Raw genomic sequence first — 26,273 nt, forward strand, 5'->3', positions numbered from 1 at the left:
CTCTGTGACCTTGGGCCGGTCTTCTTTAAGTTCACTCCCTCGCCTGTAAAATGGTAATACTTGGTAGAATTGTGAGAATTAAATGATTACAAACGTGAAGCACTCATTTCAGTTAATTTGAAATCACCTACAGGGAAATTCAGGGCTTCCTACTGCCTTAATTTTTTTTTTTTAACACTTCCCTTTACCAGCTTTCTTGTCCCCTCACTCCTACGTGAGAAGTAAATGGAGTCAGAGGGGTTGAAGGATGCACACTGCTCAGTCCAGCATCCTTCTCAGTGCCTCAATGGTCCAGAGGCCACCAGAGCCTACTGATTTCCCCTGCCTATGTTCATCTCTTTCACCAGGGCCTTACTTGTGATCTCCTACCCTTTCGGCAATTCTTTGCTGTGTTTGTGCCTCGGAGAGAGCTCAGGGAGTGGGCCCCGTGTAGCCGAGTCTTGACTGTGCAGCCCCATCTTCCGTGATGTCCACGTTCCCACCCTGGGAGTGTCTGAGGCTCCCAAGGGAGAAGAGGGTTCTGTTCTCCAGATCAGATTTCTTCCCTGTTCTCCAGGTTATTCTGTGCCATAACCTTGGGTTCCAAGAAAGAATGGGTACCTCCATCCTATTATAAGTGCTGTGTGTGACGGGGGGAGGATGTGGGCAGGGGTTGAGGGGCAAGGTAGGCTGTGGTGAGGCTTAGGAAGGAGATGTCCCGCCCACCTCCAAGGTGGGGAAGGCTAGGAGAAATGAATGGACAGATCCTCTTAGGGCATCCTCTTCCTTATTCTAGCACACCAAGGCATTTTGCATCTGATCTTAGAGCCTTACTCCTTGCTGGCAAAGGCAAAACGTGTATGGGAAGGAAGAGAACTTGTCAAGATTAACCTGGAGCCCACAGGCATCTGTGCTGGGCCAGAAATGGTACCAGGAGCAGGATGTGGGGCTGGGATGTACACTTACATTTCTCATCAGTTTCTACTACCTCAGGCTTGGGTGCTGCAAAGGAAGATATCCAAGGAGGTGGAGGGTTTTGAAGCAATAGGAAATATGGTGGAAGCAGAAACATCCTCTGGGTGGAGGCTCTAGGAAGGCCATGTATACCATCTGTGGGTTGGGGCCATCCAAGGCATCAGTGGAGGAAAGAAGCACAGGCTTTTGTGATGAAGGTTCCCATGGTGGGTGAGGACTCCCAGGGAAGGTTGGAGGAGAACGGTCTAAATCTGGGGAGGAACCTCCAACCTTTGGGACAGTGTGGGTTCTCCAGAGTTCTATCTGAATCCTACTTGCAGAGGTAGCATCCTAACTTGGCCCTGTTTATCCACCCCAGCCTGTCTGCCATCACCACGTCAAGCTTTCCACCCAAACAGAGCCATTCGTAGAACATCATTTGAGTCTCAGAGTGTTGGGCTGCCTGGTGGCACAGGCTCTTTGAAGAGGGCCTCCTCCCCTGAACCCCCAACGGAGGGAGCCGCCCTTGCAGAATATTGCTGAGAGAAAGGCCTAGAAGGACCCCTCCAATGTGCAGTCTGACCCCTTTGCCCCTGAGCTGTATTTGGCGTGAGTCAGGTGGTTGGTGAGGCCCGGTTTCGTGCGCCCTCTGGGTTGGGCACATCTGCAAGGAGAGGAGTCTGCCCATAGGTCCTATTGTCACCATGACCAGAGCTCTCCACTGTCTGGGAAAACCAAATCAAAGCAGGGCAAGGAACCCTGCGTTCCCAAAGCATCCTCTGCGCTCTTGGGGTCTTGCTGTGACTCTGCAGGAACAAAAGAGTAGAACGCATCTGTTGGAGGAAGGACCCCTCACCTTTATTCTCAGGTGGCAGGCAGGAGTGAGGTGCAGATATGCTTTCTCTCTTGCCCCAGGAGCCTTACTGAGGACAGGACCATGGTTCCTTGTGTGAATCTAGGCTCAGCTGAGAAGGTGAGTCTCATCACCTTAAAGGCCTGCCCCCTAGTCCCCTCAAACCCCACAGATCCTGGGACACAGTCTCTCCAACGGCTGTTTAAAGAACCCTGACCAGAGAAGCTCACACTCCTTATATTGACTCCGAATGTGCAGAGGGGAGGAGGGGAGTACACGAAGTAGGGGCGCGTGGGGAGGCTCTGAGTCGCACAGCCTGGCGAGGGGTCCCCGAGTGTCACGTTCCCCCCTCCTTCCCTCCCCCTCCCTCCCAGACACCAGTCTCTGATTGGGCCAGTCCCACCTCAGAGTTGAGAGGCATCCAGTCCAAGGACAGAACTGTAAGAGTATGGACACAAAACACCGAACAAACTGGGGGTGGGCTCCGGGCCAGTGTGTCAGCTAGGGCCGTTCTGGCTTCTCAGCCTCTGGAGTCTGGACCAGGAGGGGCAGGGGGCGCTGAGGTCTCTGGGGCAGCTCCGTGCCGGCAAGCACTTGACGCCCTGCTCCCCGGGGCTGTACAGGAGCACAGGCACGGTGGGAGTGAGGGGAGGGCTTGCGGGCGGCAAGGGGCAGAGCTCCTCCGAAGCCCGGAGCGTGGACGGTAGTTTCATGAAAGCAGAGTTATAGCTGCCTCTGGAGCCTGTGGGAGGGGCAGGTAGAGGAGGGGCCGCCAGGAAAGGGCCGGGGGCCGAGGGCGGCCAGCACGGAGCACACTGCGCTCAGCGGCATCCTCTGACCACGTCCCCACCTCCACGCCCCGATGCCCTGCAGCTGGGCCCGCATTTGTGCTTGATCGGGGCTGCCAGGAGGGTGGTGGAGGCGGCTGCTTCCGGGGTCCTCTGCAAAGTCTCTGCAGAGCCAGGCCGAGGCCCCGCCCTCGGCCCGGGATCCTCAGACGTGAGTCTGCATCCGCCGCTGCAGGGGCCGGCTGGGGTCGGAGTTCTGGGAAGAGGACTGGGAATGGTGGGAGGAGGAGGCCGAGGCCTTGCTCGCCTTATCGAACTGCACGTAGCCGTCCTGCTTGCCGCTGCTGCTGACGCTGCTGTCACACTGCGTGTCCAGGAAGGAGCTGCTGTCGCTGAGCGAGCCCCGCTGGAACTCCCGCTCACAGAGCTCGATGGATGAGCTGCCCGTGCCCAGCACGAACCTCTGCCCGTAGTCGTAGAGGCGGCCCTGGCCGCTCAGCGTGCTGTAGATGTTGGTGAAGGACATGCCCGTGGGCACTCGCTGCTTGCCCGCGGGGCGCAGGTCCGGCTGGCAGCCGGACAGCGAGATGGCGGGGGTCGAGTGGTGCTCCTTGAAGGTGTTGACGCTGTAGTAGCCATTGGTTGGGTCCTGGGGGGCCGGGGGGAGAGCGGCGTCACAGCACCAGACGGGAGCCAGTCCCACCGTCCATGGGGAGGGCCAGGGACAGACAGGAGGAAGGGGACAGCGGGAGAGGCGTTTGGGGGGGGGGGGGTTGGTCGGGAGGGTCAGCCTGGGCAGGATGCTGGCAGGTGTTCAAGTGGGGTCTTGACCGGTACGTTTTGTTATTTCAGGGCAGCTCAAGGCCATGTGAAAGCCAGGCTTTCATTGTTTTTTGTTTTAGTCCGGAACTTGGAAACGGTATTAAAAACGTTATTGGTGAAGAGGTCGTGGGAGGGGAGAACCGTGAGAGCTCAACCTTAACTCTCTCAGCCCCTTGGTGTTGGGGCGAGAGAGCAGGTGCCTTTGTGGGGGACTGTCCCTTCTATCTGTGCCTGGATCTGGTGCCTGGGTCGTCAGAGCTGAAGACCAGGTGTGTCGTAACCCGGGGCCCTTCTTACCTTCAGGTTCTGAAACTCCTTCTCCTCTTCTTTGAGCACCTCCAGCTGCTTCAGGACTGAGTCTTGCTGGAATTCACCCCGGTCCATCTACAACCCAGAAATCGCTGCTCAGTGGGTAGGAGGTGGGCTAATCGTCCACTTCCCCCAAGGAAAAGCCGGAGAAATGCACTCAAAAGATGCTTGCCATCTGTGCCTCCCCTCCCCGCCACCTCTCACTTCCTGGCCCCTGGAGGCAGGTGACAAGAGCCTGGAGGAGATTCCAGATCTCACTGTTGTTCTTGGACCCCTAGCCCCACCCCTCCTGAGAGCCAGAGACAGAGAGGTGGGTGGGTGCAGGGCAGGTCTCTAAGACCCACCGTCTTCCTTCTCGTGGGCTACGGTTATCTCCTCCAGAGATCTTGCTTTGATTCGGTTCAATTCAGTGAGCCTTTATTGACTTCAGGCCAGGCATTGTGCTCAGGGCCAGGCAAACAGAGGTCAGGAGACATTACAGAACAGCTGTGCTCATCAGGGAGCTGGGCTTGTAGATAAATAACTGCAGAACCTCTGGGCAGAGGTCGGGCCCCGAAGCTCCTCAGCGGGGCTAGGCTTCATGACGGCCATGAGAAGGAATCAGTGAATAACTACCTCTGAGGTGCTGGCAACTAGGGCCTCACCTGCCATTCACAGCAAGGACTTAGATTATTCGAAGTTATCTTCCCGAACAGAGGCCAGAGAGCCTGGGGACAAGATCATTTCCTGTTTCTCTTTGGTTCTCCAGCACACCTGGTGCAGCGCCTTACACACTGTGGTCATCGACCAAAATCCTTCCAGAGTGGAATCATATTTAATTGTGTTTTATTCATTCTTTGATTGGCCAGTGCCCGGCGTGGTGCGTGCCATATAGTAGGACTGTCACAATTGTTATGTTTATGTCAGATGAATGAATGAAGCGGCAAGGCGCTAAGTTACTGGAAATTAAACAAATAACTAGACTTAAGGTGAAAAGTAAAGCACGCTTGGCACACAGTGGGGTTATTAATGAATGTGAACAGCCACAGTGGTTCTTGTCCTGTGGCACAGAATGTTCTTCCCATGTATCCCTTCTGCACATGACATGATCTGGGCCAGGTTCCCACCCACTCTCAGAACGGGGCTGTGTCTTCTCCCTTGTGACTCACTTTCCTGATCTCTTTTTGGAGCCCCACAGAATCAGCCAGCGTGCTTCCATCCTGTCACTTCCCCACTAATGCTGCTTTTTTCATTTTCCAGTAAGTGCTGTGGCTCTATCTGGATTGAGTTCTTCTCTTCCACCAGATTCAGCTTCTCAGCCCGCCTCTCCTCAGTGTTGGGGCTGTATCGGTGCCGGGGGTGAAGGGAATGGCTGGACGAAGGTCTCCCCAAGGGGAGCCCTCAGCGGGTTCTTCTTATCTCCCACTCTTAACTGACGACTGAGTGACCCCCCCCTTCCTTGAGGGTCTGGACTGGAGAATGGTGTGGAAACAGTCAGAGGCAGTCAGAATATCCCAGTGAGAGGGAATGCAAGGTCCCCAGGGGATGAAGGACAGGCGTGGGTACTTTCACACTAGACTCAATCAATCTCATCAACAGAGACGTCCATTCCTGCCCAGGTCTGGACTGTGGTCCCCTCCCTTGTAAGACTGACCGTTCATCTGTGTCAGACACTATGTTAGGTCTGGGCGAAGTAGACATTTGTCTCTTTGTCTTTGAGGAACGCTGGGATACTTGGGGAGGCTGACGTGTAATTAGAGAAATGCACTATGAAAGAGGAACATGCAGAGTGTTTGGGGAGAGCACCAGGAAGTGCATAGCTCTGCCAGCCACGGTGGGGCAAGCCTGGAAAATTGTGGAGGAGGTGACACTTGAGCTGACTCTCGAAGGAGAATGTGAAATTCAACAGACAAAATCAACAGGCCGAGGGAACAGCAGTGCGAAGCCTCCGAGGTATAAAAGACTCGAGGGTTGAGAACTGCAAGTTCTCTGGGGTGTTGGAGGGCTGGATGCATTTGGCAGGAAGACAGGGCTGGACAGGCCGGAAGCCGCTTCCTGCTGAAGGGTCTTGATGACCCGCCTGGTGCTGGAATATCAGGTAGGTCTGCAGCCACCGAGGGTCTTTAAGTAGGACGGTAACAGGATCAGATTTGCATCTTAGAAGGACCCTTTGTGGGACTCTGGAGGGTGGAGAGTAAAGTGGTGAAAGATTAGAATGTGGGACCACTGGGAGGAGGCTGTCATGGATCAGGGGAGCCGTGGTGAGGCCTGCACTCAGGAGTTATAGTGGAGAAGAGGCAGGGGCACAGCTCTGAAAAGATTCTGAAGTGGAATTGTCGGGACCTGAAAATCAACTGGATAGAAGACGAGCAGCAGAGAAAACATCATTTCAATTCACTAAACATTGGTGAGCATCTCCCAGGGACCGTGGAAGGCTCTGGGGACACAGGGATGAGTAAGGCAGCTTGCTCACCGTCTAGTGGAGACAGATAAGGAAACAGGTGATTTCACAGCAAAGCAAATAGCGACCGTTCCTTGAGCCCTCACTGTGTTCCACTGGCTCCAGCCTCTTCAGGGGTTCATCCACTGAGCCCTCACCCCGACCCCATGTACCATGACCTTCATCCTATCCTAGAAGAGGAGACTGAAGCACAGAGAGGCCCATGCTCTTGACCGACCTGCTTGCAGCTGCTACTCCAACATATTATAACCGTGACACAGTAGGCACCAGAGTTTTCTAGCAGAGTTTTCCGGGATTTTGTTTGGACAGACGGATGGGTGACGGTCCATCGAGGGGGCTCGGGAGGAGAAGAAATTATGAGTTTAAAGCCATCCAGTCCCCAAAGAGGAACCTATGCTCGTTGCAGACTTCTGGGGAGATGGGGGGAGCAGGGCATGTACTGGATGTTGATAATACCTATGTGAGGAGGATTATATGTTATATCACAACATCTTATGGCAATTATGCACATCTTCTCTCCCTACTGGACAATGGGTCCCTTGAAAGCTGGGACTGCATCTTAGATGCCTTTGAGTCTCCAAGAACCCCAAGCACAATATAGTAGACACACAATAAATCTTTGTTGGCTGAGAATACGAGCACGCTTCGTTTTATTGCGCTTCACAAATATCTCATGTTTTATAAATCCAAGGCTTGTGGCAACCCTGCAGAGGACAAGTCCTTTTGCACCATTTTCCCAAGAGCATCTGCTGCTCACTTTGTGTCTCTGTGTCACATTTTGGTCATTCTTGAGAATTTAAGACTTTGTCATTATTATCATCTTTGTTATGGGGATCTGTGATCAGTGATCTTTTTTTTTTTTTCTTTTTGGCCACGCCTCACGGCACGTGGGATCCCGCACCCCCTGCAGTGGAAGCGCGGAGTCTTAACCACTGGACCGTCCCTGTGATCAGTGATCTTTGATGTTACTATTCACTGAAGGCTCAGATGATGGTTACCAGTTTTTAGCAATAACATATTTTTTAATTAAGATAGGTACCTTTTTAAAGACATAATGCTATTGCACACTTCATAGACTACAGGATATAGGATAAACATAACTTCTGCATGTACTGGAAACCAAAAATTCCACGTGACTAGCTTTACTGCGGTCTGGAACCCAACCCACAGTGTCTCCTAGGTCTGCTTGGAGGTGCCTGGCCTGTTATGGGGGGGGAAGCACATCTTGCCTGATGCTTTGCTTGTCAGGAGCATCTAGAGCATCAGGAAGCCTCTGGTTCTGGGAGCTTCAGGGCGCAGAGGTCGGGGTGGGGCGGGGATAAGATGACATTCTCACCATCAGCTGCTTGATGGTGGGCTGTTCCTCAGCCTCCCGGCCAGAGGCAGGCTCCTTGTGGACAATCTCCACCCGGATGTCATTCCTGGCTGACACGACACCTTTGAGATCTGGCCATAAAATAGGAAAGTGTAGACGACAGAATCAGTTGTCATCTCAGGCATTAGGGCCTGAGATGTCAAGCTCTCCCCTCCCCTCCAGCCCCTGAACTCAGCAGTTTCAGGGCCCACCTGGTAATAGAACCTGTCTGGACGTGCCGTGGGCTGTTGGGACCTCAGAGTACTTTCTCTGCTGGCTCCTGGTTGCACGACCCTCAGCCTTTCCCTGCCTCTCCCGTGGCGTGGGTGGTCATCCCCAACCATTCGGCCACCTGGTCATCCTACTAAGTTCTCACCTCCTTCTAGAAGTCTTCCCTGACCTACTCTACCGGGCTCTGATCTCTCTGTTCAGAGAATCACACATCTGTTAGAAAGGACCTTGAGATCCCATGGTCAACCTCCCACCCAAAGCAGAAACGTCCCTGCACTAGTGGTCCAGCTTCCGTAATGGAGAGCTTACGGCTTCTAGAGGAAGAAGCCGATTTATACCTGGAGAGCTCTGTTAGAAAACTCCTGCTGAAATATGCTCCCCCATGATGTCCACTGAGCGGGTGGTGAGGGAGGGCCTGAGACCGCATCACTGGGGGCCCTCAAGAGAGCAAGGCTGCTCAGCTTGGAGGGGAGGACACAGGCAACTTTCTTTCAACACGTGAAGGCTGCCAAGCAGAGGAGGGAGCAGGCTTACCCTGATTATTCTTTTTGTGCCTTCCGCTCATAGAATGTCAGAGCCGGGTGGGGCCCCGAAAGTCACATCAGCCGACCCCTTGCTATTACACAGGAGAGAACCGAGGCCTGGAGTGGCTGTGGCTTGCCCAGGGTCACGGGGTGGAAGAGGCGGGGCCACAAGACAGTCTCTATTGTTCCCACCGTCTCCACCATCCCATTTACCCTTCCACGTGTCTGTCTAGCACATGTAACTTCAGAGCTACGCCCAGGACGGAGACTCCAGGCACACACAAGTGAAGAGTGCATCACTGCAGCTCTGTTTACAATAGCCAGGACATGGAAGCAACCGAGGTGTCCATCAACAGATGAATGCATAAAGAGGACGTGGCACATATATACAACGGAATATTACTCAGCCATAAAAAGGAACAAAACTGAGTTATTTATAGTGAGGTGGATGGACCTAGAGACTGTCATACAGAGTGAAGTAAGTCAGAAAGAGAAACAAATACCGTATGCTAACACATATATATGGAATCTAAGAAAAAAAAAAGGTTATGAAGAACCTAGGGGTAAGACGGGAAGAAAGACACAGACCTACTAGAGAATGGACTTGAGGATATGGGGAGGGGGAACGGTAAGCTGTGACAAAGCGAGAGAGAGGCATGGACATCTATACACTACCAAACGTAAGGTAGATAGCTAGTGGGAAGCAGCCACATAGCACAGGGAGATCAGCTAGGTGCTTTGTGACCGCCTGGAGGGGTGGGATAGGTAGGGTGGGAGGGAGGGAGACGCAAGGGGGAAGAGATATGGGAACACATGTATATGTATAACTGATTCACTTTGTTATAAAGCAGAAACTAACACACCTTTGTAAAGCAATTATACTCCAACAAGATGTTAAAAAAAAAAGAAGCGCAACCCCAGCACTTTATGGCTAACAACTAAAAGACCTTTAGGAGTCCCCCCAAAGCAATTCCCTGAACCCCCTTTTTTTTCCTGTGTGAGTGACCTGCTTTTCTGGTTCGACTAGCAGATCTTGGAGGGCAAAGGTCACCTCCCCCCACCCCCCCACCCCCGGGTTTCAGTACAGTTCCCGATGGGTGGAGAGTGCCGTGTATGTTGAATCTGAGGTGCATGAAGTTCACTTCCGTCCAGCTCAGCAGCAGTGGGGCGCCCGCTCTGTAGCAGATGCCGCAAAGCACTGCATGTGAAAAGATGCGGGAGGCCCGTCCCTGCCCCAGCAGCTCACAGCCCTGGTAGGGCCCTGTTCGCTGTACTCCTGCTGTTACTCCGGGGCAGTCTAAGCTGGCCTCTTTCTCTGCCCCCCTCCCTGAGCTCCCGGGTCTCCCTCCCGTACTTCTCTGGGAGCGGGCACAGCAGAAGGCCACAATGGTTGCCAGAAGGACGAGGAAGGCCACGCCAGCTCCTACGGCCACCCCGATGATGACGGCCATCGGCACAGCCTCTGTGGGAGAGAAGCAAGCAGGCTGATGAGGGAGCTGGGGCAGCCCGCTCTCTCCCCCCAGATCTCACCCAGTTCCTCGGACACAGCCCCTGCCGAGCTGGGGCCAGACCACGGCGCGTGGGCGCTCCTGGGAAAGGCCACAGGGGCCTGCGCAGGCGCGGGCACAGTCCAACAGGGGTCAGCTCGGGCGGGACACGGTGTGGCGGAGAGGGCGGGCAGACCTGGGAAAGATGGCAGCAGTGGTGGGGGCAGAGAGGCACGCAGACACAGGGAGGGGAGGGGAACGTGGGAGGTGAGAGGCAAGGCTGGTACGCTGAGCTCTCCGAGGTGATACGCCAGGAGAGTCGTTAAGTCCTGGCTTTTCTTTGGAAAAGGACCAGGGTCACTGCCGCTGTTCGTTCGCTTCGCTTTTTCCTTCTCTTCCCTTTCCCAGGTGCAGAGGGTGGACAATGGACAAGCAGCTTTTAGAGAGTTTTCAGGTCTGAGGCAACTTCCCCTCCAGACCTGGGCATCACAGGTGGTAACAGCCAGGGGCCACGTCGTAGGGGCCGGAGGGCAGGATCACAGCTCCCTCCACCTCTTTCTTTTTTTTTTTTTTTTGGTCGCGCTGCATGGCATGCACTTCCCCAACCAGGGATCGAACCTGTGCCCCCTGCAGTGGAAGCGCGGAGTCCTAACCACTGGACCGCCAGGGAAGTCCTTCCCCCCACCTCTTTAAGGAGAGATGCCCAGTCCTGCCCCCTCCTCTCCTGGGCCAGTCCTCTGGGCAGGAATCCCGGCACCCCACCCCGCCAGAGAGGCACCTGGAACTCCAGCTAGGCAAAGCTTCCCTCCCTGCTGAGTTCCTGTACTCTGTCTCCTGCCCTAGCCAAGTAGAGATGGGGGTGGGGAGGGTGATGTTAGGCTGGGGTGGGCACTCTTCCAGACAGTCCTGACCCTTCTGTGTCTGCAGAGGGGGCCTGAGCATATGACGTGGGGCCCTGAGTAGTCCATGGGGGGTTAGAACTAGAGAATGCAGGGGCAGGAGAGCTTAGGGCTCAGAGAGTCCAAGCCTCCCATTTATAGATGGAAACCTTGAGGTCCAGGGATGTCAAGTGACTTCGTTAAGGACACACAGCTACAGTAGAGCCAGTGCAAATCCACGTCTCCTCTTATCCGCCCCCCTCATCCTGCCCAGCTCCGCACACTGCGTCCCATGGCATCCTACAAATCTCACATCCTCTGTACAGTCCAGAGCAACGTACTTTACCCTCTCTTTTCTTCACCTGTAAAATAGGATAATTACAGTGCCTGCCTCAGGGGCGGGTCTGGGGTTTAGATGGGTGAATGCAGGCAGGTAAAGGCTGGCACAGAGCCTGGCGCCCAAACCGATCCCAGCCTTTGCCCTTGTGTCTGTGTGGGAAGGAGGACCGCAGCAGATACAAGGATAGGAAAGCCCCTTTTTGAGACTCGGCTGCTGCCCCTACCCCACGCTCTCAGTGTGGATGACTGGGGACTCCAGGTATCTGTCCTGAGCTGGAGGTTGGCCTCTCGCCTCTCGCTGTCGTTTTCTTTAAAGAGCAAAAGAAAGGAAGAACCCCGCAGACCCTGGCCCCTGGAGACGCTGCTGGGAGGGGGTGTGGTCCCTCTCCCGGAAGGAGCGCGTGTCCAACGGTTGGCAGTGTTGGCCGTCAGGCTGGGGCTCTCCTTCCAGCCCAGGATTGGCACACTGGTGCATTCATCACCTGCCTACTGGAGCCCGAGACCCCTGTAGGGGGCGCAGGGGAGGCGACGGGGAGGAGGTGGGTGCGACAAACACTCGGGGACTGAAAATGGGAGGCGTTTGGGCTGGTCTCAACAGTCAGGGGTGAGACAATGGACCTGACCTCGCCAGCCCTGCGAGCTTGCTCTGACAGTGAGACGGCCCTGTCTCTAGGTTTGAATTCCTCTAGGAAAGGAAAGCCGCGTTGGAAGTTCGTTGCTTCCATGCTTTTGAATTTTATTGATTTGAGTTGAATTCAGTTTCTCCGAGATTCCTAGGGCATTTCCTTGGAAAACTTGGGTCTTGTCTCAGCTGAGCTCAGAGCCAAAGGATGACGGTGGAAGGGTCCTTAACCTCTCTGGGCCTCAAGGTCTGTGAAACCAGAGAACGAGGGAAGCGGTATCTAAGGCAGCTATGCCTCTGGCGTCCACATTTCCTTAAGTTGTTAACAGCCGGGGGGGGGGGGGGGGGGGGTGGGGGGTGGGGGGGGCGGGGGCGTGGTGGTAGCCATCTTATCTGGAGGACTGTCCTGAGTGGGTGGGAGGGGGCAGAGGGAGAGGGTCCTGGGCGGGGGGCCCAGGGTGCAGGCACAGAAGAGATGGAGACAGAGGGTGACACCAGCTCTGCACCAGGAGTGACCCTGAGGGGCGTCAGGGAGAACACAGCAGGAGTTGATATTGTGTGCCCGCCTTGAGCTGGCCTGTGCCCGGCCTGTTGCTCTTTAAGGGGCCGTCCGCCCAGAGGGGAGGGGCTGAGCGGGACCCACCAGGGACTTGCTGAAGCGCCTCCTGGGCCGGTGTGGCGGGAGAACTAGGGCAGGGGACCCCTCATCTTCGTCATGGCCTTTGCCGACCCTGTGGGGTCTGGCTTGCCATGTCCTGATTCTCTTTTCTGGGTTTCTCCCTGGAGGGTGGGGGGCAGTTGTCTCCTGTGGGGTCCCAAGAGAGAGCAACTCAACCCAGGGAGCCTGGTGACCCCTTTTGCTGCCAAGTCCCCGGGGAGAGAGGCACTGCCCAGCGGCCTCAGCCCGGTGGTGAGATGACAGCTCCACGGGGAATGCAGGAGTGCGGGAAGGAGGCAGCCAGCAGAAAGCACGGGGTCAGCATGGATTACGCAGGCCACAGCCGGGCTGGGTGGCCCAGGTGTTCTTGGAAGCGATGGCCAAGCTGGTGGTGATGGTGAGAAGCGGAGTCAGGTGGGGGGGAGCTGACCCCAGGGGGAGGAGTCAGGGCTTCAGAAGAGGAGGGGTGGGAGGAAAGACGGGGGAGGAGCAAGTGCCCTGGGCTGCCAGGAGCCTGCGGGGGGCAGCAACAGCGGAGACAGGTCTCGGGGTCTCTAGACCCGTGCTGCCTGGAGGCTCTCTCCCTGCTGCTCTGACTGCACTAAAGTCTCAAGATGGGGGAGGGCAGAGAAGTTAGCGGCTGCCCTGGCCTCCTGACCCACACTTTGGGCTCCCTCCCCCTCTAGCCCAGCAGCCCCTTCCCCCATCCCGGGGAGCCTCATGTCTCCTTCATACCTGCTTCCAGCCCGGCTCCCGACTTCATTTCCGAACCTGTTTGGAAATAAAGCAAGAGTCCACAGCCAGGGCCTGGCTGGCCAGGGTGGGGTGGGAATGGGGGCGGGGCGGCCCTCTGGAGGGTCTGGGGTGGTTGGGGGCTCCCTCCTGCATCACATCTCCAGGATGCCCCACAGATCCGGGCTGGCCGAACTGAACCCGGAGTTCGTTCAGACTGACTTAGGGACTCCAGACGGGTGGGACCAGAGAGAGAGAGGTCAAGGCTGGGGTGGGAGTTGGCTCTGAGGAGGGGGGGTGAGAACACTAAGGGGCGGGTAGAGGGGTGGGGCACTGAGGGGAAGACACGGAGGGGAGGCAACAGTGGACCGGGAGGGTTGGGATGACGTGTGGATGATATTATGCAAATTATGTGCAAAGCATTAGCAAAGCAGCACTTATTAGGGAAGAGGTGTTGGGAGCAATGCGTGATCCACAGGGCAGCACTGCGGCCCCAGGGGCCCAGCTGAGACCACCTGCTTGGCCCAGAATCTCTTCCAAGGCCTGACAGCCTGTGGGTGGGCCTTAAGCTTGGAGGGGTCGGAGACTGCCAGGGCCGAGGCCCCCTGGACCGTTCCTGTCCTGGACTAACCCCCGCTGGCCAAGGGGCTAGATCCGCAGCCCATCTCAGGACCTGGTGTGCCACTGGCTGGCTGCCTCACTTCTCTGGAACCCCCTCCATGCCCCTCTGAGGCCCCCTGCCCTCCGAGCCTGAGTCCTTCCGAGCTCTGAGCCCTTCTGCCCGGCGCTGCCCTGCTGGCCGGGGTCTCCTTCAGAGCACAGCGCTCCAAGTGTCTCCTGTGTCCCCATGGGGAGCTGCAGGCAGCCTGAGGCCAGTCCCCTGCACACCAGGGATTGGACAGCTCAAGTGCCACTCCTTAGCTTAGCATGGGCACCCTCGGGTTTGGGGCAACTGGACTGGCTTGTTGTCTTAACGGGCTGGGCCAGGTTCCCCAATACGCCCATCCTGGTGCATCCCCGTGGGGACACTGCTCAGAGATCACGCCCCCAAAGGGCCCCAGGGAACCGCTGAGAGCAGGGAAGCCAGGGCCTTTAGGCAACGCGGCGCCTGCTGAGGGGCCAGCACCTGGGCAGCTGTCCTCCTGCTTGCTCTGGTGCAGGCCAGTGCCCCTGGGCTCGGGGGGCCTGGCTGACCGGCAGCGGCTGCGTGGCAGGTGAGGAAGGGCCTCCTGCCCGCCCGCGAGTGTAGGCGCTCTGTCCCCCCCAGGGCCCCGGAGGACCTTGCCTGGGGCCCTGCCCTCGCGGGGAGCCCCACCTTGCTCCTTGAGCCGGATGATCTCCGTGTCGGAGCCGAAGCTGTTCCAGGCGGTGCAGTTGTAGATGGTCTGGAAGTCGGCCCGCACGATGCTGCTGATGGTCAGCGTGGAGATGACGCCCTCCTCGGTGCTGACCGTCTCCACCGTGTAGCGGCCCGATGTCCCCGACTCCAGCACGTTCTCCTTCCAGGACCACGCCTGCCCAGGTGCGCAGAATTAGGAGGACATCCCGCCAGAGCCGCCCCGCCAGGACCACTGTGCCGCCTCCCTGCTCCTGGGCGGACGCTGCCAGGCCCGCGCTCACGCTCACCGCCACACGGCACAGGTCGACGCGCACGCTACAACACGTGTGCGCACAGCACAGCGCCCGCAAACACACGCCACAACACGTGCGCGCACAGCATAGCGCCCGCAAACACACTCCACAACACGTGCGCGCACAGCACAGCACCTGCAAACACACGCCACAACACGTGTGCGCACAGCACTGTGCCCGCAAACACACACCACAACACGTGTGTGCACAGCACTGCGCCCGCACACACACGTCACATCACGGGTACACCTACCGCCCCACACGTAGCACACACACACGTACACACACAGAGGCTGGGCCACCTCAGAGGGTATTTCCATCAACACGGGGCCTTACGCGGCTTTTTGCTGGAACATATTCCCAGGCAAGCAGGGGCTCTGGGGCGGCGATGGGAGCCCCTCCGTCAGCTGGGGCCCCTGACAGATGGTGGTGAAGGCCAGCCCCAGGCTGACTGAGTCTGGTTTGGTTACTTTGTGCGTGTCTTTGTACAAACGTTACGCTCTGAGAGCTGCATTTGTGAGAGCCTTAGTGCAGCTTGGTTTCGGCTGGTGAGCGTTTACCTCTTCTCAGAGCCCTTTCCCGTACACTGTCACCGCCTGCCCCACCGTGTTGCCCTGGGCTCTGTGGGGTGTTTAGCTGCACCCTACAATGTCTCCAGGTGTCGCCAAATGTCCCCTGGGGGCAGAACCGCCCAGGTTGAGAACCCCTGGCCTAGAGTTCCATTTCCACGAAGAGGAAGACAGTGTGAATATGCTCAGTAGTGAACAGGATATTATCGACACCAGCACGTGTTACACTTACACTTTAAAAAGATTAGAGTGAAGGGAAGAGGGAGGCGTAGGCATTAGTTCTACGCGTGGACCCTTGCCATTTTTGTGTGACTCAGACCGTGAATGAACTGAATGCCTGAGGAAGTGTGTAACGCACCAGTGCTCTAACGAGGTCTTCATCTACAGGGTGACACCTTAGCTGTTGGCGTGTGCCTCCCACGCCCCTCCAGGTGCTGCTGCCCTGGGGAAAGGTGAGACTGCCCTGTGAACTTGACCTGGGCGGCCTTTCGGCAGGACCGCCTGGGCGCTGGGCTTGCAGACAACAGTGTCTGCACCCCTCCCCCGACACCCAACAGTGCGGGGAGATGCTCACCTCTCTCTGTTTTCCCACCCCAGCTTCTACCAGTGTCAGCGGAACCTGGGTGGGAGACCCCCACTTCTACAAATGCAAATACCTGGGAGGGCTACGTGTGAGCCAGTCAGGCGGCCCAAGCTGCACTGCGGGGAGGGGCGGGGAGAAGGGAGTGATGCTTTCAGAGGGGAAACTTGCTAACTGGGGCAGCACTCTCCACGGGCATCATCGAAGCAGAGGAGGGCTGTGGAGGCGCAGAGAGAGGTCTGCTGACTCTAAGCTGCATCCTATTTGCAATTTTGCTAAAGGCTGGCCTTGAACCCAGGAAAGGTAAGAAATCATTTTTTCCCTTCTGCTGCCCTCACTTGCCCTCTGCCCCCAAGATGCAGAATTTGGTCGGAACCATTTGTGTTGGCACACAGCTGAGAGGCAGAGAAGAGTTAAATACACCCGCAGGCGAGGAGCACAGCCTGTCCTGAGAAAGGAGACTGCCTGTGATTTTTGTCTTCGTGATGCCTTTCCAAGAGACACAAGGCAGGAATAGTTTTCCCCGACGGGGAAAGGCAGTGCAGAGGCAAGACTGACCAGCCGGACGGTGGAGCGGCTGCAGGCACAGATGACCCACCAGGCTGCCCAGCCTGGGGGCCGTGCCACTGGCCCTCCCTGCTCGCCCCGGGGCACTCACGATGCGGTCGGGTGGCGGCGTGCTCCGGATGAAGCACTTGATTTGGCCCTTCTCCCCGTGGAGGGCGTGCTGGGTCTGGGTGCTGGAGATGATGGGGGGTCCTGTTGGGGAGACAGCATCATCAGGGATTCGGGAGGGGATGGGCCCTGGCTGGGCCCCTCTTGGCAAGTTCAGAAGTTTATACGTTCATTCAGTCGTTCAGCAAACAGTTACTGGAGGCCTGTATATGCAAGGTGACGGGCGAGACAGGGGACTCAGAGATAGATGAACCTTCAGTCATAAACGTCTCAAGGGATCGTGAGTGAGTGCCTCTAGGTCAGGACGCCCAGAGACATCAAGAGCTGTCACAGGAGGTGGGGAGGTGAGCACCAGGCAAAGTGCTAACCGACTTCACAGGAGAGAGAACTCTACCCGGCAGGTGGGGAAACCTTTATGAAGAAGGCGGTACACTGCGAAGGGAGTGGGGGAGGTGTCAGGGAGGAAGGAATGTAATGTCACCTCCACCTCAGCCAGCTGTTGGATTTCAAACCATTCCCTTGTATCTCCAGTAGAGGGCGCGCTTGCCTAACAAACCGGTGTCCTCGGCAGGACAGGAAAACCAGGCAGGAAGGGAAGTAAAAGATGTTCCTCCACGAAGCGGCGAAGCGGGGAATCACCTCCCCCCCCACTCCCGGCATACATGGCTTGGGCTGGGCACCTTCACAGACTTCATCTCACATGTGTCTCAGGAGATCCCTTAGTTCATCGCTTTGCACGCCACATACATACCTGGCCAGCCCAGGTGGGACCACAGCTCCAAAGCTGACCCTGACATTATCCTATCCCCCCCGGGCGTGCGTGCGTGTACGGGTCATGTTTATGGATGTCTCTGGGGACACCTGGCTCATGTACCACCTCGGACAGCCTGGAGGGTCCACCAGGATTCCAGCAGTGCTTCCTGGCCAGTTCTGCCTGTTAACTAACCCAAATGACTGCATTTAGGCTGGGAAGGGAAACGTCTTGGAGATGGGAGAGGCAGACATGAGGCACCCTCAAGATAAGGGCTTCCACCCTCAGGGGGCCTTCAGAGTTCCTCTCTTAGGAACCTTAGCTCCAAGAAGCCTTTGGCCAAAAGGCAGGAAGGCTTCATGTTTTAGGACCTTGGTTGGCGCTTTGTTTTGCTGCCGGGCTGAAAGTGATGATCCTGTAAAACCTTTTCCCCTTCACTCCCCAGGAGCTGGGATTTCCCTGGGGTGGGGGGGGCGGTGTCATCAGCTGTTCTAAAAAAAGATCAGGTAAGTGCATACACATTTAAGGGCTTCTTAAAAGAAAACAGGAATCGGGGTAAGGGTAGGTGGGGGTGGGAGAGTCAGAACACAGCAGTAGTACGGTTTATCTCCCCCTTCTTGCAAATCCCGGGTTTGAGCCAAATCATGGGCCAGTTTATTCCCCAAAGGGCGATGGCCAGCAGTCATCTCCCGGCCGGGATGCATTTTGATAAGAACCTCATCTCATTTTGGATTTGTTCATAGTGTTGATTCCTTCAGCCTAGTCCAGGCCTGCCCAAAGGGCTTCACCACCCCTCCCCACCTATTCTCCAGACACAGGTATAGACAAGTTCATTCCCAAGTCCACGCACGTGCCGGCTGGCAGGCTCCTCTCTGTGGGCCACTTCCTGCATCCTCCTGCCTCAGGGCATGATGACCCTCATTCAGAAACAAGCAAACTGCCTCCTCGCTTCACTCCAACCTCTTGGGTGTTTCTCTTCCTAGCAGCCTAGGGGAGCTTGTGTCAGAGGATTGGAGGCACAGGCGGGGGGTTGGAAAAAACGACCCTGGAGAGTGCAGATTAAACCCTGGATAGACACCAGGGCCCAGGCTGGGGTGTCCCATCCAAGAGGAATGTCCCTTTGAGGTGTGCGTTCCCTCCTCAAGAAGCCGCTTTGAATCCCTGTTGGGAAATGCTTGGAAGTCTAAAGTGACAACGGATTTTAGCCCTTCCTTTATCCGTCGTGTTTTCCCCAGAAATGAGGATGCTCATTTAAAAGCTTCAGGCTTGGGGACCCCGGGGGCCACACGTGAGTCTGACGGTCCCCAGCCCGGCTGGTCACAGGGCCATCAGAGCGGAGCTGGCCGTAGTCATGGGCCAGCACGACTCCCAGCGCCCTCCCAGAGCGGGTGGCGGGTAGCCGGGGAGGCCGCTGATTTCACCAGGGCCTAGCGCCTGAGCCGAGTGTCAGACACTGGAGCCGGCAGGAAAAGGCTGCAGCCCATGTTGCCATGGATATATGGAGGTGCGATCAGATGCTGTTATTTTTAGCCCTGCAGCGCCAATTTATTGGTGGCGTCCTGGGGACACGTAGGAAAGGCAGGAAGGCTTCCGAGTCAGCGATCTGCCCTGGACAGACGGCTCCGGGGTCTGAGCAGATTCACCCTCCCTCTGGGGCTGCCACGACTCTTGGTGAGGGGGGAGGCAAAGAAAGAGATGGAGGGGGGCTGGCTCATGGGGACCGCACCAAGCTGGTTTTAGTTTCTAGCAAAGCGGGGACTAGAGGAAGCTGTGTGCCACCCGGGCTGATTTCTGGACCCTGGCTCAGCCCCTCACTAGGGCCCTGGTCTGGAACAGGAAGCAGAGGCCCTACAGACGTGGGTCTGTGGCTTGGTTCCTCTTGGGGCTCAGAGCCTTGATCGGGAGGCAGACTATGCGGGAGCAGAGGCCTCACGAGGAAACCGAAACCCAGCGGAAGGAGGACGTTTCGAAACACAGAGGGGGCTGTCTTAGCATCCTCGCCCTCTCCGACCAGCTGCGCCGGCTGCCGGCGTGGCCCACACACACATAAAGGCAGGGACATCGAATCTCCGTCCTGGTGCCACAGCCTTCTCGGGTCTGACCTGAGCTAGGTCCCAGCTTCTCTGTGACCTTCTACATCCCGTCAACCAGGCCCCGTCCCCTGAATGTCTCATGTACCAGTCATCTGGTAACTCACACTGTGTTTTTGGAGAGAGATGGCAATACTCTCCTGCTGTGGTGACCTTATTACGTATAATAAGACAAGTTCCCTGCCCTCAGGGGACCCCACCCCGAACTTGGCCCTGTGGGGATGGTGGCAGGTCTTCCTCACTGAGTGGCTCTAAAAATGGGAAGAGGCAGACGAGGAGTCATAGAGATGCCCCCTTAAATTCTCCACCAGGGCCAAGGTCATGGTCAAAGGGTAGATATGGGATCTATGTTGGTTGCCCAGTAGCTCTCGGACTCTTTTTCCTGGCCAGGAATAAATTCATCAGCTATCACTTTCAGGGCTGAGACCCCTTAGAAGGAACACAGAGGAGGGAGGTGACCAGAGAACCACCCAGGTCCTTTGTCACCCCAGGGCTGGGCTCTGACACGGACTGGAACAGGTGGATGTAATCACTATGGACCCACAGTTGGAGGTGGATGTGAGGCCCAGAACCCACGTGTGCCCCTTGGGGCAACACCAGGGACCCTCTTGGCCCCCTTCCAGCCCTGCCCTGGCATGAGTGGGGTCTTACCATTGACAGTTAGGGTCACCTCTCGCTCCCCGGCCCCTACCCGGGGCACCACAGCTCGGCACACGTACTTCCCCGCGTCCTCCTGGCGGACGGTTTTGAGGGTCAGGGTCTTCTCATTGCTCAGGACCTAGGAGGAGTGGGGAGGGTCAGACCCCGAGGGCAGGGGCCACGCTCTCTGTCTCAGAACCAGAAAGGCTGAGAGGCAGGCCGGGTGGCAGGGTACACAGTCTCCAGCATCTCAGCAACAACAGGGGGTGGGGTGGGAGCCGGAAGTCTTCTTACACAGTGTGCCCGGCGGGCTGGCGGGTGCGGGAGACCACGGCACAGAGCACCCCGTGAGGCTGAAACAGCTCCGCCCCAGCGGCAGCCCTGAAGGGTGGGAACGCAAAGCGGGGGTGAGAGAGAAGGAGGGGGCCTCCCTGGCTGGGGCCCCCAGGGCTTCCTCATCCAGGGGGTCTGCCGACCAGCCCGTACCAGGCTGGCCAGGGGTGAAGCTATCCTGCCGCTGAGCATCTCTGAGGGTCCCAGATCTGTCTTTCCTGAGTCATTTGCAATATCCCTTTGGGATGAGGTTTGGCGTGATGAAAAGAAAACAGGCTTTGGCAACAGCTGCTCTGAGTGGGAATCCCGGCGTCAGCGGTGCCTACTTGTGTGGCTTTGGGTGTTAATTATCTTCTTGGAGGCTCTCTCCTTATCCCTGTAATGGGCGCAGTGACACTCAGAGGACAGGGCAGTGTTTGGCACACAGTAGGGCACACAGAAGCCACTTTTCTGCTGCTTCTCCCCCTGCTTCCCTGCCCAAGGCTCTCACTGGTCCTCCTGGGAGGAGGGATGTCTGAAACTCCTAGGCACACTAAAGAACACATACACTTTAAAAGGGGAACACAGGAAGAAAGCAAGGCTTAACCCCAAAGTTAAAGGGTAACAACTATTTGGGGCAAGCGAAAAAGCCTTTCTAGTGACTTTTCGCCCCAGCATCTTGGTGACCACCTGCTTTTCTTATAAGGCTCAGGATAAAGCAGAACTGCACCGGCTGAATGTGTTTAGACCCAAGGTGGGTACGTGTGGGTACCTGGGGTTCCCTCTCCTCCTTCTGGGGCCTTCCTTCCGTTTACATGGGAGGCTAACGTCCCCGATCTAAGAGTGAGAGGGGCCATGGGAGGCAGTTCCCTCCTGGACTGTGGACCCCGCACCCCTCCAGGGCCCTCCAGGGTCTGAGCTGCGGACTCACCACACCAGAGCCCCGCTTCATCCAGACGATGGTCAGGGACGGGTTGCCTGTCCAGGCGCAGCTGAAGACGGCGTCGGAGCCCAGATCCACGAGCAGGGACTGGGGTTCCGTGGTCATTCTGGGCCCGACTGCGATGGGAGGAAGGAGGAGACAGGGCTCTCGTGGGCTGGGAGCTCTGGGGACCCTCCTTGCTGCTGCCTCCCCTCCCCCATTCTGGTTGGGGGAGGGGGAACCACTGGTGCCACGACCCTCCACTCCGGCCCATTCCCTTCCGTTCCGCGTCAGTCCTCTACCGGTCTGGGCCCGGGTCTGGGCAGTAAGGAGGAGACCCCTCTCCCCCAGCCCAGCCTCCCTCGGGCCCACCATGGGGGTAGGCAGCACCAACCAGCCCCGAAAAGCGGCTCTGGTCCCATTTCTGCCTGGACTTGCCCCCAAGGGCTCTCCCACCCCGTTCCCTCTGTCCTGGTCCCAGGAAGCCCCCCTGACCCCAGTGTGGGGGCAGAGGGTCCTTCCCCCACCCCAGAATCTCTCTGTGTCTGCCTTCAAGTCAACTGGCCACCTCCTGCAGGCCTCAGCCTTGTGACCTGGAGTCAAGGTACCCATGCGTCTGGCCCAGCTCCCTGGGCCCACCCAGGGCCCCGCAGGGCCACTGCAGGGCTCTGAGATAAGGAGTGGGGAGGCCAGGCCTCCTGGAGGTGCCCCCCCCCCACGCCGGCCGCCCTCCCAGGTTACTCTCTAGTCCAGCCCCGCCCCACCTCCTTTTCAATCCACCAAGCAGGTGGCCTTTGGCTCTGTTGCCCCACACCCGCCCTAACCCGAGTCCCCTGCAGACCAAGCCTTGCTTCCCAGAGTGGGTGCAGCCCTGGGATCTCAGGGGTGGTGACGGGAGGTGTGCAGACAGCTGTTTTCAGGGAGCAGAAGGTGTGAAATCAGGGTCAGGAGACCCAGATGAGTCCCTTGGTGCAAAAAGGGAGTCGTAGCACTTTCCGCTGAGGCCCGGACGGGCGAGGGAGCGGTCAGGTCAGGCATAAAGTTTGCAAAAGTGCTTCTAAATCTGTAAAGGGCAGTGGATGAGCTGATGCGCAACGCTGTGACCACAGCTGTGGGCTGTTTCCCCGAGGGTCCCTTCCTGGCCACTGGGGAAGAGGGGGAGGCCCTGATGAGAGGCGGACCCTCTTCAGTCCTCATTCTGCCACTTACTCGCTGCGTGACCTTGGGCCTCCATCCCCTCATCTGGGTACTGGGAAGAAGAAGTCCAGCCTCCCCGGGTGATTTTTTTTTTTTTAGTAGTTTTTTTTTTTGGCCACGCCGCCTGGCTTGTGGGATCTTAGTTCTCTGAGCGGGGATTGAACCTGCGCCCTCGGCAGTGAACGTGCAGGGTCCTAACCACTGGACCGCCAGGCAGGTCCCCTCCCTCGGTGACTATGAGGGTGGAGATAAACACGAGGGAAGCTTTTCGTAAAGCGCACGGATTACGAGCCTGTGAGGCACTCTTATGTCACGTGCAACGAGGCCACGGCGGTTCCCCCTGCCGCGAGCAGCGCCCAGCCAGTGCGCGTGCGCCCGGGAAGCCCCTAAACAGCCACTCACAATAGACGTCGACATTGCGGCTGATGTTGGTGCTGCCTAGGGCATTGGTCGCCTCGCAGGAGATGGGCTCGGAGAAGTACGTGTAGTCCACGGTGGTCCGGTACACCTCCCCGGAGGCTTCCTTGATGATCTGGCCCCGCTTGGCCCACCTGCAACGCAGGCGCCCGGGCTGATGTGGACCTCCGGTGGCAAGGGCGTCCTTCCCGCCCGGGGGGCTCTTCTCTCTGGGAGCCGGACGCATCCATCCCGCAGAAAAACGAGGCCCAGGGAGGGGCGGCGTGGGGCAGGCCCCCGAGCGGTCCCTCAGGGGAACCCTCTGCAGAGGGGTTACTCCCAGGGGTAGGGGTGTGGGGTTGGTGACGGGGGCAGTGGTTTCTGGTCCGTGGGTCACCAGGCAGCCGGCAGCACTCGACTAGTGGGTTATTCTGGAGGGAGGTGGGTTGACTATTCAGTGGGTCAGCGCACCTGGCGGGCCAGGTGATGGCTAACCCAGCTGTCAGTCCCCAAACCGCTTGGCCCTCTCGCTGCTCTGAGCTCTCTCGGGGGTGGCGGGGGACCGTCCTGGGCCACATTGGAAAAGAAAGAAGCCAAATCCATGACCGAAGAGGCCCAGGTCTAATGGTGTGTGCCCACACACGCGTGCACTCCTGCACACACACGCACTCCTGCACACACGCGTGGGGCTCTGGAAGCTTGATTTCCAGACAAGGCGAGAAGCTGATGGAGAGGTGTGAGCAGTGGTCCTGACTGCTCCCTCCCCAGCTCGGTCAGCTCTCTCCGCCCCGTGCCCTGACTCCTGTCCCTGGGGGCGGGGCGGGGGGCGGTCCCCTCATGGTGTCCCTCTGTCTCTGAAAGTCCTTTCAGCCTGCCCCATGGTACTTGCTCTGTTGCCTGCCCAGCCTCTGCCTCCCACCCAGGCTCCGCCCCTCAGAGGCCTGGGCTCCATCAGCACTGGTTTGATGGGGGCGGGGGAGGAGGGATGGGAAGAGAGCTGTGCTGACTTCTTTGCTGGGCCAATTGGCTGATCTGTGTCTTGGACCCGGCTCAGGGGCGGTGATCACTGCGTTGGACCGGTAGCTGGGCAGCCTGCTACCTGTGGGGCAGTGCGGCCGGGGTGGGGGGTGTGTGTCTGTGTGCGTGAGGCTGGGGTTTCCTTACAGATGCCTTAGGAGAGAGAGTTCAGAGCTTCCCCTGGTTTACTCCTGTTGCGGATAAGACTTTTTTAAAATCACAGAACTTCCGACCAGGCTCTTCCTACTGTGGCTCAGGCCTGTTTTGGGGTGCATGTCTTTACCAGAGCTGCGCAGGTACCTTGGCCCTGTAGTCGTTACCCTGGGGCCACAGTCCCCTGTAACCACATTCCTGGAGCCTTTCCTGGGGCCACAGAGGCCCGTCTCCTGCCCTTCCTGCCCTTCCCTCCACCGGCCCCCACTCAGCCTGCCCGTCTGGCCGGAGGCTGCCCGTCTCCCGGCACAGCAGGGAGCATCAGGCTGGCACCATGCGGTTATTATCTCAAATTAACATGGGGTCGTTATTCAGAAGACAATTAATAATAACAATGATAGTTTAACAACAGAGCGAACCATAGCTCCCCGAGAGCCGAAGGAGCTTCCCAACAAACTATTATGAATTATTCATGAACCATTTCAATCTCTAACTTTAATTTAATGACCAGACTTAATAGTCAGGTACAGCTCCCGCCTGGGGTGGCTGAGTTCAGTCCCAGACACACGGTCGGGGGTCGGTGTCCAGCCCCTACTCCATCTACCCTGCTGCAGTGAAGATTTAGGCGGTGGGATGCTGGGGGGTGGGGCAGGCAGCTGGCTGGGCTGGGGGGAGGCAGGTGAGCCCCTCCTGCCCTGCCCGGACCCCTGCTCTTGCCTGCCCACAGCTCCAGATGCTGGGGCAGGGGTGGGCTTGGCCCCAGCGAGCAGGCTCTGCTGGGCAGTCCTCTTCCATTATTGGGGGGTTCCTGGGGCAAAGGGGGCTTTCTCCCCACCTGTCTGGGTCCTCTCATAGTGTAAGAAGGGCGAAAGCTCCGCCACTGGGGCCCTGAGGATCTCAGAGCTGCTGGGGCATCCTCAGGCCCGGAGCCCAGTGGTCCAGGCCACACGGGTCTCCTCTTCCCCAGAGCAGGCTGGCCTGCCCTCTCAGAGCCAAAGAAGGGAGACTTCAGGGATGCCGGATGGCTGCGTGGCTGCGGCTCTCAGCCCCCAGGGCCCGTCTCCACCTTGGCGGTGAAGGGGGGGCAGAAGGAAGTCTTATGCCGTCTTCTCCCAGGGCCACAGGAGGCCAGCTGTGGGGCAGAGCCTTGGGGGGCGCCCCACAGTGCCCTGCTCACATCCCACTCAGCCAGTCTTTCTCTTCCCCATGTTTACTCCCCTCCCACACCAGAAAGTCCCTCGTAGGCATCCCTTCCAGAAGCTCAAACCACTCGCTGAAGCAGCTGGTCACACGACCAGGGGTGAGCCGGGATGCAAGTCCCGCCCGCTCCCGTCTCCCCTCCCATCTCTCTTCTGTTTTCCAGCTTCACTTCCTCCTTCTCCTCTTTCCTCCTGTCCCTTCCCTCTCCCACCACCCACCTACGCCCCTGCTGCCACTGCTGCTGTCACTGCCTCGAGACGGGCGTCAGATTAAACCTTTCCCAATCAATGTCTAGTTTGGCGAGAGCGAATGTAAGAGGATTCATTATTTATATCACACAATCGGGAGGCTGGTGTGTCAAGGCTGACAGGCTGTTCTCAATAGCCCTGCCTTTCACTCTGGGCGGTGGGACCCGCCCTGTCACCTGCCCGGGTGGGGTGGCCCTCAAAGCCTCAGAGGGGAGCAGAGAGGCTGGAAGAGATGCGCTTCAGGTGCGTGTGGGCCTGTTCTGCTCGCCCCGGGGCCGCTGGTCCAGTGGGGCAGCCGAAGTGACTGCTGAGTCCAGCTGGATGGGCTCCCCTGCCCCCCCCCAGGGCCCCTTGCTGGGTGCTGGGGTGGACGAGGGCGTATCTCTAATTTCCAAGATTACAGCCTCTTATGCGGAACAGGAGGAAGCAATAAGACCAAAGGAAGTTAAGAAACAAAGACCCCTTAGTCTTGTCAAAGTCAGTTGGGAAAAATCGATGTGCCTACGTGCCAAGATCTGCTCAAGGCTTTTCCTCTCGGATCCCAACACCACGTCTAGAAGGACCATCTGCCTGCTGGGTGAGCCCTTCCTGAGGCCAAGGGGCTGAGCCAGTTGGGGGTGGGCACAGATGTCTGCCTCCGCTTGCCATGGCCCCTGCACCCCCTTCCTCCCGGGCCACCCCAGCTCTCCCACATTTTTCTGGAGGCCAGAAGGGCTCCCTGAGAGCCTCTGGAGTCCTGGAGGGAGCCTGATTCGCACCAAAGCCTTTTGGGGGCCTGTGGCTAATCGGAAGCTCAGGAGGAAAGGTGGCAAGTAAGGACAGGTGCATATCTGCAGGGGGCCTGCCTGAACCTCTGGCTCCTCCTCTGTGTGTGATGAGCTGACCCAGGCTCTGAGCTGCAGGGAAGGATGAGTATGGAGGG

At 57.7% G+C, this 26,273-nt stretch overlaps 1 protein-coding gene across 1 annotated transcript in view; it reads right to left on the reverse strand.

The window, feature by feature from the left end:
• Nucleotides 1–1,786: 1,786 nt before the first annotated feature.
• The window catches only part of KIRREL3 (kirre like nephrin family adhesion molecule 3), a 152,346-nt gene continuing 127,859 nt past the window's right edge, over nucleotides 1,787–26,273 (reverse strand). Inside the window, exons 8-17 of the mRNA XM_060160902.1 lie at nucleotides 22,740–22,888; nucleotides 21,150–21,277; nucleotides 19,919–20,045; nucleotides 16,410–16,510; nucleotides 14,286–14,484; nucleotides 12,974–13,009; nucleotides 9,609–9,716; nucleotides 7,482–7,591; nucleotides 3,694–3,780; nucleotides 1,787–3,223 (exon numbers count right to left, since the gene is read on the reverse strand). Of these exons, the coding sequence (XP_060016885.1) occupies nucleotides 2,780–3,223; nucleotides 3,694–3,780; nucleotides 7,482–7,591; nucleotides 9,609–9,716; nucleotides 12,974–13,009; nucleotides 14,286–14,484; nucleotides 16,410–16,510; nucleotides 19,919–20,045; nucleotides 21,150–21,277; nucleotides 22,740–22,888 (1,489 nt within the window). The 3' untranslated portion in view covers nucleotides 1,787–2,779. The remainder of the gene's footprint in view (nucleotides 3,224–3,693; nucleotides 3,781–7,481; nucleotides 7,592–9,608; nucleotides 9,717–12,973; nucleotides 13,010–14,285; nucleotides 14,485–16,409; nucleotides 16,511–19,918; nucleotides 20,046–21,149; nucleotides 21,278–22,739; nucleotides 22,889–26,273) is intronic.

The sequence above is a fragment of the Lagenorhynchus albirostris genome, chromosome 9 (genome assembly GCF_949774975.1).
Source record: "Lagenorhynchus albirostris chromosome 9, mLagAlb1.1, whole genome shotgun sequence".
NCBI lineage: Eukaryota > Metazoa > Chordata > Mammalia > Artiodactyla > Delphinidae > Lagenorhynchus > Lagenorhynchus albirostris.